General features: G+C 37.7%; 1 protein-coding gene and 1 long non-coding RNA gene across 3 annotated transcripts in view; one reads left to right on the top strand and one right to left on the bottom strand.

Annotated features, from left to right (window-relative positions):
• The window catches only part of LOC144963088 (uncharacterized), a 21951-nt gene extending 12496 nt beyond the window's left edge, over positions 1-9455 (bottom strand). Inside the window, exon 1 of one of the 2 annotated variants that reach the window (XR_013643566.1) lies at positions 9320-9455. This is a non-coding gene — a long non-coding RNA (uncharacterized LOC144963088). Of the gene's footprint in view, positions 1-149; positions 278-9319 lie in introns of those variants that run through there. The other variant, XR_013643567.1, reaches the window with a different exon arrangement.
• LOC144963086 (uncharacterized) overlaps positions 7866-17500 on the top strand; it is a 13502-nt gene continuing 3867 nt past the window's right edge. Inside the window, exons 1-3 of the mRNA XM_078896720.1 lie at positions 7866-8154; positions 9353-9892; positions 12507-12675. Coding sequence (XP_078752846.1) covers positions 7947-8154; positions 9353-9892; positions 12507-12675 — 917 coding nt within the window. The 5' untranslated portion in view covers positions 7866-7946. The remainder of the gene's footprint in view (positions 8155-9352; positions 9893-12506; positions 12676-17500) is intronic.

Here is a 17500-nt window from a genome sequence, read left to right as displayed (position 1 = left end):
AGGAGCAGTAGCAGTAGTAGCAGTAGTAGTAGTTGTAGTAGTAGTAGTAGACTAGTAGAGTAGTAGTAGTAAGTAGTAGTAGTAGTAGTAGTAGTAGTAGTAGTAGTAGTAGTAGTAGTAGTAGTAGTAGTAGTAGTGATCAAACTTACTGGTCGTTGCATTCGTTGTAATGTTGAGCCACAGGGTCCATACCGCTATAATTCACTCCGGTCTCTGTTCTGTTAAAGAATTACGTTATATCCTTTGATTGGACGCATGTCTTTAGCAAAGCTGTTTCCATCACATCTAAGAATCCCAACAATCCCAATCACTGCTGTGTGGAATGAAATGTCAAAAACTTCAACTGAAGCTTGCATTGATGTAGATTCCTTTCCTTCTGAGTTAATGCTATATCAATAAGGAATACAAGTGTGTCGTCAAAATACTTGTTCCAATCTCATTTGAAGTTACCCCGCAGGAATGGATACATGCCTTTTACAGCAGATCTTCTGGTTTATGTGTGATGGCGTATTTTTTCTAACATAGTAGTTGGAGAATTGCTCTCAATTTAATTATTACCATAAGACTACATTGTACTGTAAAAGATTTCAATAAATAAAGAAAAACAAAAAAGGGCTAGAAGGGATAGGAAACGGATGAATTGCACCCATATTTGATGTATTTTTATTTCTGTTCAATCTCATTTATATCGACATATTTTAAATGGTATGCTCACAATCACGTGTTTTTTTCTGATATTCCATGGCAAAATAACTTCAGTGATTAAAAATACAATAATTTGAAATCTTATTTATCTTGAAATATATGTTGAATATTCTTATTTTAGGAATTGGAATCTTGTATTACTTTGATAGGGCTAAAGAAATAAAATAATGACTCCAAGGAGAATAAGAGGACAAGGTGGACAAAGAGGAAGTGTAGAAAGAGGAGAGGGAGGAGCATAACAAGAAGGAGATTGATAAAGGTGCGAAGGGGGAGGAAGAAGAAGAAGAACAAGAAGAAGAAGAAGAAGTTGGAGGCGGGAGGAAAGGAGGGAAGGAAAATCACGAGGAAAATAAAATGTATGTTTGTATGTAGACATGTTTGTCTATAGTATGTCATTATTATATTAAGTGATAAACAAAAGAAAGTGGAGTATGAGGAGGAATAATAGTAGGAGCAGGGGGAGGAAGAGCAGCAGCAGCAGGAGGAGAAATTGGACCGAGGGCGATTGGCCATCTTTATCTGATTATTTACGTGCCAAAGCTGCAATATGACTATTGGTTTTCCTTTTTATTGTTTAATAATGTTGATAAGAATATATTATGACCTCGGTTTAGAAAATATTCGGCATACCAAATCATGAACCAGGGTCATGACCCACATTGGTTAAAAGCTAACAGAATATGATTGATATAAACTAGTGCGGGGCGGTCCTTGGCAAGCTTAAGGACCACGGTCCTACGGTCCTTGGGAAATGAAGACCGCAAGGACCGGTCCGGCCCTTTTCGACATTGAACATTCCTGAGAGACTGTTGGAAGTGGGATCGTTCATTCTTGAACCGTTAAAGACCGCTACACGATGAAAACCGTGGTCTACAGGAGTAAAACACACGGAGTAGTCACACTCATTTCAAATTGTAACCTAATTAGAGAAGAGGGGTGATGCCTTCTTTATTTGCTCACCGTACTTCATTGTTACTTCGATAATTTAATAAAATTTGAAATTTATCCCCATTAACGGAGATAATGGCATCGCCCAAGGCGTTGATCGAGTTGTTCGTGGCGTTGATACACACACGCAACTCCTACCCCCCCCCCCCACACACACACATTAGAGGGCAGCGAGCATTGAAGAGTAAGAGAGAGACGTGAAGTTATAATAAGAGGGGGTGGATGAGGTAATAAGAGGGGTCGATGGTGACTTTTCGCCAGATCTAACAAACTCAGCTACCCATTCATTGCTGAGTAGACAGGGATTCAGAAAAAACTCGACTGCACCCGGGATCGATCTCTGGCCCTTTGCGTATAAAGAGAGTGCTCTATCAACTGAGCTATCGGGGTCCCCAAATATTCTATTGGACTTTTTTAAAATTCAGACGTTATAACTGGGTTTTTTGGAAGGAAGAAACTAATGAAACTCATATTATTTGATTAGTAAAAACACCAAACGAAATTTTAATATTATTGTATTATTTTAAATGACAACACTGCGATAGAAAGGAGTGGTGACAAGAGATGGACAAAAGAAAACAAAAATCGGATTTGCTACTTGCTAGGTTCGACACACACACACACACACACACACACACAAACACACACATCTTTAGTAGTCACATACATTTCAAACAATAACCCATTAGAGAAGAGGGGTCATGCCTTCACCATAGATCATTGTCATTGCGATCATTATGGTGTAGTAAATTTTGAAATTTACCCCGTAAATGGAATCGTCCAAGGCGTGCGCCTCCTGTTCCCCCCATCTCACACACGAAAGGGCGGTTTGCGGAGTGGAGGTTGGTAGTCGTCTGCCTGTATGGTCGTCTGTGTCGTTTAGTGTATGGCAAAGGGGGGTGGGTGCGATTAATTAAGTGGGATGGGTGGTGATTGGTGGAAGATAGGCAACCGAAGGCAACGAATCGCTGGGGAAGTAGTAGGCTATGGCGCGAGACCGACGGTGATCAGACCGGTCTTCAGCGCGGCACTAGTTGAAAGGTGATAAGAAGTGAGGACCGCCGCCGGTCTTCACTATGGGACCGATCCCCGGTTCACAGCTAAAAGACCGTAGGACCGGTCCAGGACCGGTCCTCAGCGCGGCACTAATATAAACATCCTGTTTATCGCAACCTATGAATTATCCATTAATAATACAATCCACATCACATCTGCTTCGTACCTGAATTGAGCAGTCATTGTGGTCAATGTGGTTTCTACAAGCATGTGGAATTTTATAAGCTTCGTTTAACTGAATTAGCATTTGGTTAGATGGTTGCTCATGGATGGTTGGGTGGGTGGAAACAAAGGATTTTTTTTATTGAGTAAAGAATCACTGCTTCCTCTTTAGAGTGACAATGAAGTGAATGATTATTTTAGTTTAAAAAAGAGATGGTGCCTAAAGATCTTGAAATCAAACAACAACGATGAAGATTGATTGAATTAATTATTGATTTTTAAAAAACAACTAAAAAGAGACGTAAAATACAACAACAGCAGCAGCAGCAGCAACAACAATAACAACAACAAAAACAACAATAACAACAACAACAACAGCAGCAGCAGCATCGTCAACAACAATTTCAACAATCCAAACTGTAGGGCCAAAAACATGTAACAATCTGTTGTCGTTTCGAAATTAAGAAAACAGGATCCTCAGTCTAAAACCATCATTCACGTCAATTCTAGACTGCTCCCATGAAAATACTACATTATTCCTATAAATCATACGTTACCTATCTCCTTGCATGTGATAGATAGAGCTTAGATCTTACTTTAAACACCATTAAAATACAAATAAAAATACGCTACGATTATCTTCACTCAAACATCAAAATTCATTCTCCGTTGACTAGCGTATAGTCTTCAGGGCGATGACGTAATCTTCACGAATTCGTACTGACATTGAAAATGGGCATTATTGTAGCATTCTAGACATTAGGGCTGCATCTGACCATTAATTTGTCATGATACGCATGCTATAGTAAGATAAACCTATTTGAAATGTGTAGTCAAGCTTGAACATTGCTTGTCATGCTTAACCAACAGAACATATTATGGTGTTGTCATATAATATGTAATCATCAACACAATTAGATTGGAGTATCTCAATAATTTGTGTAGAGAGCAATTTTGTTTCACTTTGAGCATCCCTCGTTGAAATTGTTTTAATAGGGCAGTCATTATAAGAGACGCATAGTTGTTGAAATATTATGTGAATTTAAAACGAACGAGATTGTATGTTTTTAATCAATGAATGAATGACAAACAGCAATTAAAATGAAATGACGATGAGTACATACAGATTGTAGTAAGGATCTTCTTTAGTAGTTGCTCTATAATTTTCTTGAACCATTATCATAGGATTAAGGATATGATACACAGAAAATGTTTCAAAAGTTGAGGGTTTTCACCCTGCATCTGAAAAGCAAGAACTGGATGTCAGAAAACAAATTAGAATCAAATGGTGACCAAACTGAAACACTATATATTTGTGGAAAACGAGACAAAAAATCAAGAGAAGAGCACCACTTCACTGTTAGAAAAAACAAACAAACATAAAACAACAACAACAACAACAATAAACAAAAACAAAAAACAAAACAAAAAAACCCAACACGATCGTTCAAAGGAAGATGGTATGAAAACAAAAAGATTCAGGCTAGAAATAAATATAGATAGTAATGACCACTGTTAAAATATTGGTTGACTGAGTGATGAAAACTCAAATTTAAACAGATGACAGCTTGGAAAAAAGTTTTCACAAATTGCTTTTACATTAGCAATACTGATTGAAAAGCTCATTGCCAATTAATAAGTATGCAATGTCAAATGTTAATTCATTCAGTAAATTAAGTGATGCAACCATTGTGAGTTTAACGGAAGTTCTAATATCCTTACCGCAGACAGACAAGTGTATCTGTGATGAATGATATGTTATGAACATAAATATAATACTAGGTATACGACATCAAAATATGTCAACAGAAGAAAGTTTAAAAACAGATTATCTCGAATATTTATAAATTATTTTGTGAGGCTTGTAGAAATATTATTGCATCTATATACGATTTATCGCTTTTTTGTTCATAGAACTTGAAGGCCTCGCTAAGATGATGAGACGATATATACTTTTACCTATTTACAGAGTAATCATGAATGAGTTCTTGAATCTGTATCAAATATCATCGGGCAATAAAAGATGCATCGTACAACAATGACAAAGATAGTTGATGCTATGTGGTCTTGTGGCTTGACACTCGCTTTCGGATCGGAAGGTCCGGGGTTCGAGCCTCGCGCACGGCGCATAGTTGAGTACTTGGAGAAGGCTCTTTACTTATATTCTCTCACCGTACTCAGGTGTAAATTGAGTACCTGGCCGTTAACAGCGACGCCTCTGTCCAAAAAATGTAATATGGCCTAACAGGTATCATGTCCCGTACTACATGTTAAATGTTGCTGTTGACCAGGGACCCCTTGTAAAGCGCTCTGAGCACGTTAAGTGGATATTGCGCTAAATAAAAGCTCAATTTTTTAAAGGTATGGTCTGCAACATTAATTAACTTTCTATGGTAACTGAAGGGAGACTTTCTTGATATATTGCTCATACAACGATACCCTTTTTACCGAAGGATTTTTGTTTATAGGGATTTGAACGAATTTACAAATATAGGATTTTATAAATTATCATTGACGATTTTAAAACGGTGTGCATTAATATAGAGCAGTAAAGTTAGGTGCCCCTAACGTAAACAATAACAAGTTGCTAGTGATTTCCGTTAGGGACCGGAACAATTTACGCACAATATAGGTCTCCCAATTTTGTAGTTTGAGTTGTAGGCAATACACTTTCAGTATTGAAAATATGTTTACATAAAATCTAACAGTTGCAGAAATAATAATATAAGGCTAAATTATTATGAAAATCAGGCTCCGAATAATTCTCGTTTTGTTCACACCAGCGCAATAAGTTGCTCTGGTCTAAAAATAGATAGACTGTAACTTTTGATAAATTTTAGAAAATTTTACCTTTTGTTCCATAAAATATCCATATCTAGACATTATTTGATGCATGATCGAGTATTTATGAATATGTGTTTCTTTTGCCACCTAACAGCCAAACTTTAAAGGTTATTTTTTTCTATTATTTACATTGGAACGTGAGCTGTCAAGACAGGAACATGTGGTTTGCCACGTGCTTCTCGACCTTTGTTTACGTTTTGGGCACCTAACTTTACTGCTCTATACAATCATCAGGCGTTAAAGAAAGTATCCTTTGTCTCAGAGCATAAATACTTATCAATTGACTATTTCTTTAAAAATATAAATTACAAACGGATTGGTGGAATCGACATGCAAGGGAAAATATTAAATGTCCACCCTGGAAAATTTTGAAATATATTTTGAAAACACATAAAATATATTGATCTAACATTTTCAAATAAGTTAATGAACATGCCTCTAATATCAGGCTTGGTGAAAACGTCAACCTGAGTATTTTGGGGTTGTAGTATCGGCGCTTATACGCTGGATCATGAGAACATTCTTCAAAATCACGAATCAATTTCTAAAACAATTAATTATTATTCCGGATTCTAATTAACTTGTCAACTATATCACACCCTTTGCATGATGTTTGCATGACTAGTTGATTCACAAGAAAAATGCGACAGAGTATAGTAAACAATTTAATGTGAGCACAAGAGGTTCCTATATGCTCACATATTTCCGTGGAAAATTGTTCAATTAATTTTGACTATGTACTTTTTATAGATTTAAAACATGTTGATACGTTTCGTGTAATGAAAACACACGTCATGTTAACCTTTCAAACTCGATATGAGTGAGATGACGCAATGTACATTTACATCCTATATAGATAATACATATCACATTGATAGATCAGAGACCGATTTTTTAAAGGATTATTTGTAAAGTTAATTAGGGACCACATTTTCTATTAAAATGCATATTTATGTGTGACAAAGATCAAATAGATGGGGAGAAAACTCTCAAAGAGTTGAATTGCTAGCATGCTCTATCAAAATTACAAGAGATCATTGTCAACTCACTTCAAGTAAAAATAAAAATCAAGTAGTCAGAATGAAAATGATATAATATTCGTTACTCAAATGTTGATAGTCATCATTACTCACTATTATCAAATACATTCCTGTTTAGACGAGTTACTTACCTCGTTGACATATTATGATGATAATCATGATGATTATGATGATGATGATGATGATGAATGATGATAATGATAATGATGATTATGATGTTGATGAAGAAAATAATAATAATAATAATAATAATAATAATAATAATAATAATAATAGTAATAATAATAATCATCATCATCATCATCATCATCATCATCATCATCAATCATAATCATGATGATGATGATGATGAAGAAGAAGAAGAAGAAGTTCACATCAATATCTCACGATATATATATATATATATATATATATATATATAATATATTATAATATATAATAAATAATATAATAATTACGCCCTTTCGCAAAGGCACAATTAGATCCCGTCGCCTAGGCGCGCATTCCATTGAAAAAAAATATAGATAATCCATCAAAAAGTTGTCTGATATCAGCAGCAATCACCCATGTTGTCCAAAATGGGTGATTGCTGCTGATATCAGACAACTTTGGGAGGGGGGGGGGGTAAATAATCTTGACTGAGGAAAAAAACGAAAGTGCCTGAAGTAGGACTCGAACTTGGGACCTTCTGGATCACACTGCAATGCCTTAACCGCTCAGCCACTTCGCCCCCATATATTATTTGTATCTTCTTCTTTAGACGGATATTCATACGAGTTATTCTATTTTTTTTAAACAACAAAAATATATTTTTAAAAAAACAAACAAAAAACAACAACAATTAACACTCAACTAGATTAAAACGACATGTCATCAGCCAGGTGTTCTTTTAAAATATTAAAAAGCATAAAGTGCAAAACGAAGGATGTTGACATAAGTAATCGTAAAAACATACCAGTTGAAAATTAAATATTTTTTAATTTGAATACTGGATGCTAAACAATGCCGCTCAGATAAAAAAAAACGTGTCTCTTTTATCTACACACTGCGTTGAAAATATACATAAAACTTTAGCAATGATATGAAACAATGCTAAGTTGTCAACAGGTTTTGGACTGGGTTGACTCTTTGAGCTGGTCACTTACATTAGTTGTAACCAGTTGAATTGTATTTTTGTCCTTGGTAAAGAAAATGTGTTTGTTTTCGGAGCTTTCAGTGATATCTCCGATAATTTTGTTGACCTTTTTACTTTTTGCTTGCTCATATACAAAAGGTAATCACACCATTGACGTCATCCAAACGGAGGATTCTACTATTGCAAAACCAGATAGATTTCAAGAGGAGAGTGATAAAGTATCTGGACATGCAGAGAACATACTATGGAATAGTAATGAGAATGGTAAGAAGATAAGTGCTTGTTTTAACTATGCATTATTTAATTATAATCGTCATGTGAGTTTTGTTTGCTCACGTCGCTTGGTTGTGCATTTTTAGTATAAAAGGTGTTGTGGGGCTTTGTGGTCTTGTGGCGTTTTACTTGTTGGTTCCAAGTTCGAGTACCTTTGTCGGCGATGCAAAGTTGGATTCTTGCTAAAGGCTCTTTATCACATTATCTCACGATACTCGGGTAAAATGAGTATCTGGTTGGCAACTCTGTCGAAAAAAAATGTCTTAGCTCCTCACAGACGTCATGACTGATACTACATTTTAAAGTGTTTCCTATGGATTGAGTTCTCTAATAAAACGCTTTGGGCACATTCGGTAAATTTTTACATTTTATAAAAGTTCGCGTATGTTGAAACCATAAACACTAGATTGTGTTGTATGTATCAATGCAAGATAGCTGATGAATACGGATTATTGTAGATGTGTTACATGGTCGAGTTATGGGAGAAAACACTTAGAAGAGTATGTTAATATCCTATGATTTCTGACAATGCTTGAATTATTTGTTTATTACATTGTGCTCGTGTGTGATGTGTACACTGTCTTGTCTATAAATGACATCAAGCAGTGTTGAACTGGATCATTGATCTGAGGGTAGCAATGATAGCGAAATTCTGATCCCGACGTTGCATCATTCGGTAAGGGACTTTGCACACATAACATTGCTAGACTCAGGTACTTGATTATAGGTTGCGATGGATAATATCGTAAGAGTGCCAGTGATTTTAGAGGTTCCTTACAGGTGACATGAATTGTATGTAATAGAAATGTTGTTCAAAAAGGCCCGTCAGAAGGGGGGGGGGGGGGTGAAACAAGATGGAGTACACCAAGCATCGTGAATTCACGAAATTGCCCAATAAAAATGTATCAAATATTTATTGATTATTATAATCACTTAGCATTTAAATTTAGATAAAAGTGCACAGCGTTAGAGATAGACAAATATATGTTAAATGTAAAATGTAAATAAATAAATGAATGAATGAATCAATCAATCAATTAATAAAGTATAATAGTTTATCTAACAGTAAAGATACGCATGTTTTTCTACACTCTAGATGATGACAACATTACGTGACAAAACACGTGGTTCATTAATCTTATTTAATTTTGATTACCTTTATATTGGTTTTCTATACCATCCAATCCAGCATCATCGACGGTAACAATGAAATATGTAATTCCAGACCCAACCAAAATCACCAAATCAGCTGAATCTCATTGTATGCATCATAGATCCAATCCTCATAGACACTCTTCAAAGAAACATCATCAGACACGTCGTCATAAAAAACGTAAGCATAACAGGAAAACACGTCACAGAGACAGATTGCTCAAGGCATCACAAAATATGACGAAAAATGATGCAGTTGCACCCGACCATGAGTCGATTTTGCAAAACAAAACAGCTAATTCTATACGGGAATCAATGCAAGCTTGTTCAACTTGTAGATTAAACCAAATCAAGGACGAGAGAACCGTAAAAAAGATAAGAATCCAAGCGTTTGTGAATACATTAGCCGAAAAACTGAGGATTACGCCCGAGGAACTATTTTCGAAAAATCGCTCAAAACCACTTTTGAAACTTCCAGATGAAATGCTAGAAGAAGCTCTTCACGACTCTCCAGAAGAGCAGGAGGCTGACCATTTCTACGCCAAAAACGAACGGATTATATTACCTGGATACGACAGTAAGTTCATTTTCTTTTATTCAATCTCATGTTATATAGATTTTGGGAAAAACAATTAAATAAGCTTTTATGTTTAAACACCTTTAATCAGATAAACAAGTAGGACACTTACATATCAAAAAAAAAACAACCGACTCAAAATCAGTGAGGCAAATGTACTACCATTTGGCTTATGGCAAATTGTTATACAAACAACAATAATTATGCACCACTATTAAGTTGGGTTTTTTTTCTTCTTCAAAATGCAGCACTGCAATCTTTTAACAATTTAAAAAAATACTTATCTAAGTGTAAACATTGAGAGATCTATGAATACCGTTTTTCTTTCTCTTTGTGTACCGCGCTCCGCAGACAAGTGCTCCAATTTTTACAAAGGATTTCATATGACACTATTCCTTGTGATTTTGTGACAATGTTATATTTTCAGACACTTTCAACAAAAAGATTTATAATATTTTTACATTTTAAATCACGGATTCTATTAGCTGTATGATTTTAAAAAGTCTTATCCTCTTATTTTTATTTCATTAAGATTCTTATCACTGTGTTGTTTACAATTTCTTTAAATAGCAGTGAAAGGGTAAGTCGGACACATCAGATGACAAGAGATAATCGTGGTGGCACACGTAAACAACACTCTATTTCCGTACAAAAAGGACATCGTCCACCACCGTGTTTGAAACCACACTCACGCATAATCCAAATTTCAATCATCTTCCTTGAACTTTGATGTGAGGAGTTACCAATAAAATAGCCTCTGGCACCCGTAAAAATCATTCAATAGAATTGGTGTTTAAACTATTGGCTCCTCTGTTGATACACCCTCATCCGGTCATAATGTAATAGGACTCCTATTATTTATGTGCCCAATGGTTCTCAGTCAGATGAACATCTTTTACTTCATGGTGCTCCACAAGGCTCTGTTCTCGGCCCACTTTTATATAACACGTACACAAAGTGATTGTATAATGTCTATTAATGTTGATATTCACATGTATGCTGACGATACGCAGCTATATTGTCCATTGAATTATTCTTATGAAAGTGATGTTTAAGCAGATTAGACAAATGCGTGGACACCATTGGAGAATATTTTGAATAGAGATGAAACAAAATTGATCAAATTTAGATGTGGTAGTAAGAATCAGGAAAGTCCATGTCAGGAAATCAAAATACGTTAAGTCTTCTATCAAATTATCTGAACCCAGTGTAAGAAATCTTATGGTGTATGTTGATAGTGACCCTAACACGAAGACTCGTGTATCAAAAGTAATCCAGAGCTTAATTTCTATTTGAAAGCAATCTCCAAAGTAAAAAGATGTTAGACATTGATACTTCCAATAAGGTCGAATTGATTATTGTGATTCTCTCTTAATATAATGCCAAAAGACTGACATTTCACGATTGCAAAAGTTGCAAAACAAAGCAGCTCGCCTGATCACTAAAACGAGAACGGGAGAGCACATAACTCCCGTTTTAATGGAACTTCACTGGTTACCTGTGAAATTAAATTTAAGATCATAATGCGAACATCCAAATGCCTGAATGAGTTGTTACCCGAATACCTCCAAGAGCTCATTGAAGTCTATAAACCACTAAGAATGTTAAGATCATCAGAAGTTCAACTACTTAAAACATCACTATGTAATATAAACTTCTTCTGCCTTAACGCTTTTACAAGCATTGACTTGACTTGGATTGACTTAAGCACTCAACCCCAGTCGGAGCATAGGCCATCAATGGTGCTTTGCCTTTTGACTCTTCCTTGGGCTGTCTTCTCCGTCTGCTTCCATATGTAACCGCCTCTCCTTGCTTCCTCCGCTGTGCAACTTTGCCAACTATTTCTTGGCCTTCCTTGTCTTCTTCCTCCATGTCAGAGCCTGTCTTGTGATGTTGCGGGTAGGTTTTCCAAGTGTACAATCACTCCATCCCCACTTCCTCTTTCTGATTTGCATATTATTAAAAGGTTGTTGGTTGGCTGCCAGCTTCCCAAAGATCTTTATTTCTGACTTTATCACTTCACCTGATGCCCAAAATCAACCTTAGACATTTTCTGATAAAACTCTATAACTCCGTTGTTGATGCCTTTGGCTGTCCTTCATGTTTCTGCTCCATACAATAATACAGAGTTTATATTTGTATAAACCATTATAGTCTATACCTCCTCTATGGCTTCATTTGAAATCTTTATTTGACTTGTGTTTGTAACTCCTATTCTTTAAAACTTTGATCAACTCTTGATAATGTAATACCTCGGGTCTCAGTTTTATTTAGCATCTGTTGATGTGTGTATGTGAAATCAATGCAATATGCAAATCAACCTGGTTTTATGTCGTGGTAAATCGTATCTATGGAAGTGAATATGTAGCATATTGCTTCTCCTCAAGAAAACTGACGACCAAAAACTCCTCATTTTGACTATAAATTTAATTTACAGCATCCAAATCATCCTACTCAATACCGATTTTAGGATCTTTTTGTGTGTGTTTGTTGTTTTATTTTTAAAAAAATTTCGTTGCTTTTTTTCTTTGTTTTTGTAACAGTACACGATAATAATACGTATCTTTCATATTAATATATTAACACGAACTGCTCTCCTTTCATGTGATTCCAGTGGGCAGGAAATGCATCAACCGAGGAACAACTGGTTGTTACAGATTTGATCTTCGAGACAGAGTGTCAGTAGGTTTGATTTCAGGTCAACTGTGGGTCTACAAAACTCCAGACAGACACGACTCTCACATCCAGACTTTCTTCGTGTACAGATTGGAAAAGAGTAATAAGTAAGATAAGGATTTAAGTATTCTATTGATGCCACATCCGTTAATGATCTGAATAATAGGCTTCAACAGTCGTGACGTCACTTCCATCGTAATGACCCATTGTGACTTAATAACTGGTTCTAAACTATCGGAACAATGGCCGACGCCCTTATGAAATACTTCTCCGACGAGCATAAAAGTGTATCCAGAGGAGAAAAACTTAAATCTGATCATGTTTTGACTTTTATACATTCTGATCACATGACATGTGAAAAAGTTCTAGCCAGCCATGAAGAATTAAAAGTACCGATTTTCTTTGTTTAGAACCAAGCTGCTCATTGCTGGGCGGACGTGACATCAGACTATTGAATCCTATTGCCTAGAGATAGTCTTGAAAGAGAAGGAACATAAAAAGAGTCACATAGATATAATGATCCGGGTGGTTCGTGGGCTTTGTGATAGACTACCGCCTTATCCAAATGGTAGTAAGCAATTGTGAATGTCCGATTAACTCTACAAAGATTTATGGCAGTGAAGAAAGGAGTACAGTTGCTCAACCAAGTACTTGCATACACTGGTGATTTATCACAATGATATTCAACCATCGAAGTCAACTACTTGCAATTAAAAATAAAACAATAATAATAGATATAATGTTAATTTCGGATTTCACTGAAGAAAATACTCTCTCTCTCTCTCTCTCTCTCTCTCTCTCTCTCTCTTTCTCTCTCTCTCTTTCTTTCTCTCTCTCTCTCGCTCACTCACTCACACACACACACACACACACACTCTCTCTCTCTCTCTCTCTCTCTCTCTCTCTCTCTCTTTGACTCCTTACGCAAAAATGAAAGAATTAAGGAAGCCCAGCTTTTTCACTAATCACGGAATAGAATATTGCTACTTTTGCTCTACGATGTCATGGATTACATACTCCAGTCTTTAACCAGTTAACTGTTAAAAGAATTTTGACCAGAAAACTCGTCCTTAAAATATCGGTCAATTGAAATGACTCTCATCTTGGCAAAAACTCTTAGACCAGGGACTTTGCCAAAATGAGAATCGTTTAAATCGATCGATATTTGAAGGACAAGTTTTCTGGCCGAATTTTTAATACGTGTTTTACCTGAGTGCAGCAGTCAACTTGTTAAAATGGTTGCGCCACAGCAACAATGGCACACGAAAAATAAAGTATCGGCATAATAAATAGCCAAACGTTGCATCTTTAACAAATGTGATTTACTTTTTATATTGGTGCTCATTTATTATTGTCTTTCAAAACTGGGTTGGCATGCAAATTTTCAGATTTTACCATTTGCTTGAAAAAGAGCCTTTAAGTGCTGACTCATTCCAGTGCTTTCTCTTTTATTATATGATGTTTTGTAAATAATGACAGCTAACCCAAACATAATTGATTTGTTTTGATTTTACTCATCACGTTGTTTCCATGGGGCCTAGTAATTTTTTTTCTCTCTTGTGCAATTAACGACTGCTGGGGCGTGGTGTGTGTTATGAATGGGATGATTGGTTACCAGACACATGTACTTATTTGCAGGTCTGATAAACCGAATTGTAAATAACCCATTGTTGTAATGGAAATACTCTCAAACCAACACAATATATTCTCCATTGCAACATAAGCCAAGCCCATAATTGCGTTCGGCTATCAAGCCTGTTAATAAGTGCACGTAGGTCACCAGCATTATAGCCAAACAGTGAGCCACGCATAACTTTTCTTTTTCATTGTTTAGACAGAGCTATGGATAGAAATTCACTGCAACTCTCAACACAGTGCATTTTCCATTCGCCTGTGAAAACAAAATTTGATCTTGAGGCAGATTGATTGCTTCAGCATTACTTCATATATACAGGTTACCCGAAACATTCAGGCCCACGTGACTTGTAAGAAGGCGATTGAAACAAAAATGCATGATGTTATTGAGTGTTGCACTGCATTATGTTGGGTGAAAATATTGTGATAAATATTCACAATATGTGGGGTTTACTTATGAAATGACCGGTGGCTATGTGGTCTTTTAGTATGACACTCGCCTTAGGACCGGACGATTCAGGGTTCAAGGCCCGTTTAGAGCGGTACATAGTTGAGTGTTTGGAAACGGCTCTTTACTTACATTCTCTCACTTTTCTCCGATGGAAAATGAATACATGGCCGTCTACAGAGTTGCCTCTGTCGAAAAAAATGGTAATATCACCTAACATGCGTCATGACTCGTGCTACATGTTAAGTGTTGCCGTTGGCAGCAGCTAATGGTGTCATACTACTCTTTTATTATGATATGCAGGTCGTAAACTCATCGCGGAAATCGTGTACGGTCGCGAACCCGCCCGGAAGCTTCGTCACAATGCAACTTCCGACTAGATGCTCTACGGTTTCTGGCTCTTGACCACAACGGGTACATGTAGGACAGGCGACCAATCCCCACTGATGAAGATTGGATGCCGTGAGGAAGGTTCTCGAACCAGTGTCTCCTCTTGCTGGTGGAGAAGCCTGGCAACTTCTCCCCCAGTTTCGAGGAGTCGATGTCAATGCCCCCTCGAGGGATTGAATTAGTCCAAACCTACTTCCATCTCGTACATGCAGCCCTGTCAAAACTCAAGGAAGCTAAATGCAAGGGTTGTCTCCTGCCACCGTTGCTTCCTTCTGCCAGAGACTGAAGTAATCTATCGGCTACGTCCTGGGACTGGTTCTGTTGGTACTACACCGCTCCATTCCACGGGGCAAACGGAAGTTTACATTCGCTGCTGGATGGAAGAGTCGGAAAATCTGTACAAGGAGTACCAGCAGAACCAGTCTCAGGACGTAGCCGATAGACTACTTTAGTCTCTGACAGAAGGAAGGGAGCAACGGTGGCAGGAGACCTTGGAAAGTTTCGACTTTACACACTCTAGCCGCCACGCTTGGCGACTGATAAACAAATTGGATCTGGATCAGAATGGAAATTCGCGATGGCTGCACCAGAATGTGAGGCAGACACAATTGCGAAGAACATAAAGAACCGTAGCGAATGGGTCCCTAATCAGGCTTTCGAGCGCGGTGTCTGCAAGGCGTTTGGCGTACCGTACGATTTTTGACTCGCTATCTGCGGAGGAGTCGGACTGGACACCCACGTTCATGCCCGGGAAGTGGGTGCAGCCATGTCAAAGACAGCAAGGTAGCAGGGATAGGCGGCATCCATCCCGATATGGTGACGCATCTTGGCCCCAGGCCTGGATGGCAGAGGCAATGACTGACGTCCTTGCAAAAGGAAAGCTCCCACAAGTGTGGAAGCAAGCTAAGATAGTTGCCATCCTGAACCCAGGGAAACCGGCGACGGAGGCCGACAGTTACAGACTAAACCGATGGGGGGGGGGGGGGGGGGGGGTCCTAGACGCTGCCCTGTCACCCGAGCAGGCCGGCTTCAGGGAAGAGAGGAGCACCATGGGATAGGTCATTGCCCTTACAGAGCATAATGAGGCAGGGTTCGAGAGGAAACAGCAAACTGGTGCTGTATTCATAGACAATCGGCGGTGTACGATACGGTCCGGCGCGAAGGATTAATGCTCAAACTTGCAAAGATCATAAGATGCAAAAAGACCTCTTCAATCTTAGAGGAAGACAATTCCACGTCGCGCTGGGAGACGCTCCGAGCAAAGCTAGGAAATTGAAGCATGGGTTCCCTCAGGGATCTGTTATGGCGCCAATGTAGTTTAATGTCTACATTAGCGACTTTCCGAACACTCCCCTGAGGCTGGGATACGCGGATGACTGGGCACTCGTTACTCAAAGTTTAGTGTGGACCCGTCTCGATAGCGGTCTCAGCGACATCACCGGACTCAAAGTCTACTTCGACAAGTGGCACCTGAAGATAAAAACTTCGAAAATCGTGGCCACTGCATTTCAGCTATGCAGGGGTGACACTGGACCGCAGCGGAGTATTGCGCTCCAGTGTAGGGTAGAAGCATGAAGGTAGATGTTAAACTTCGCAAGTCCATGCACAAAGTGCCAGGAACGCTGGCAACAACGCATAGAGAAATGGACCCGATAATGGCAGCAATCCACCCCCCCCCCTCCCCCCGATGTCCGACGTGAGACGATTACGAAGAACTGGATTAATAAGCTCAAAGAGAGAGGTTGACCACCAAACATTGTCCAAAGCGCTTTACAAGGGTTCCCTGACCAACAGCTGCTCTTAACATGTAAGACGAGACAGGACCGTCTTAGTCGAGATTACAATTTTTCAGACAGAAACAACGCTGTTCATGATCAGGTCCTCATGTTATACACGAGTACAGTGGGTGAATGTGAGTAAAGAGCCTATTCCAAGGATTCACCATTGTGGCTCGAATCCAGGCGAGTGTCATGCACAAGACTACATAGTCGCACTTCTGAAAACCCGAGTTGTTATGGTCTCATATTATGTGTAATGGAGAAAGAAAACACTCTCAAGCAATCATAGCATATATGTAACCGATCGCATCAAAATGGTATTATGCCGGGCTGACTTTATATTGATTTTTTGTTTTGTTTGGGTTTTTTTTGGGGGGTTTTTTTTATTAACCTGTAATAAATGCATTCATTTTTGAGAGTGAGTTTTGTTCTTAAACTACATAAAACTTAAATTTCCTTTTCTGATCATATTGACTATCAACACAACTTTACTTATCTAATTCTTTCCGACAACACGCCAGATTATCATGGTGTGTCACATTAATATTTTATAACACACCACTGATAATTGAGCACTTAATTTGTATTCAGTCAACATTAGATGGATGAATATTTAAACGTTTGATGTCTAAACTTCTAGGATATTTTTTTCTCTGTCAATGATTAAATTAAATTTTTTTT

This window comes from Berghia stephanieae, chromosome 1 (assembly GCF_034508935.2).
Source record: "Berghia stephanieae isolate SIO BIC M18660-M18661 chromosome 1, UCSD_Bste_1.3, whole genome shotgun sequence".
NCBI classification, from domain to species: Eukaryota; Metazoa; Mollusca; class Gastropoda; order Nudibranchia; family Aeolidiidae; genus Berghia; species Berghia stephanieae.
The sequence above is the reverse complement of the archived record's forward strand: the minus strand, read 5'-3'. Positions and strand labels throughout refer to the sequence as shown.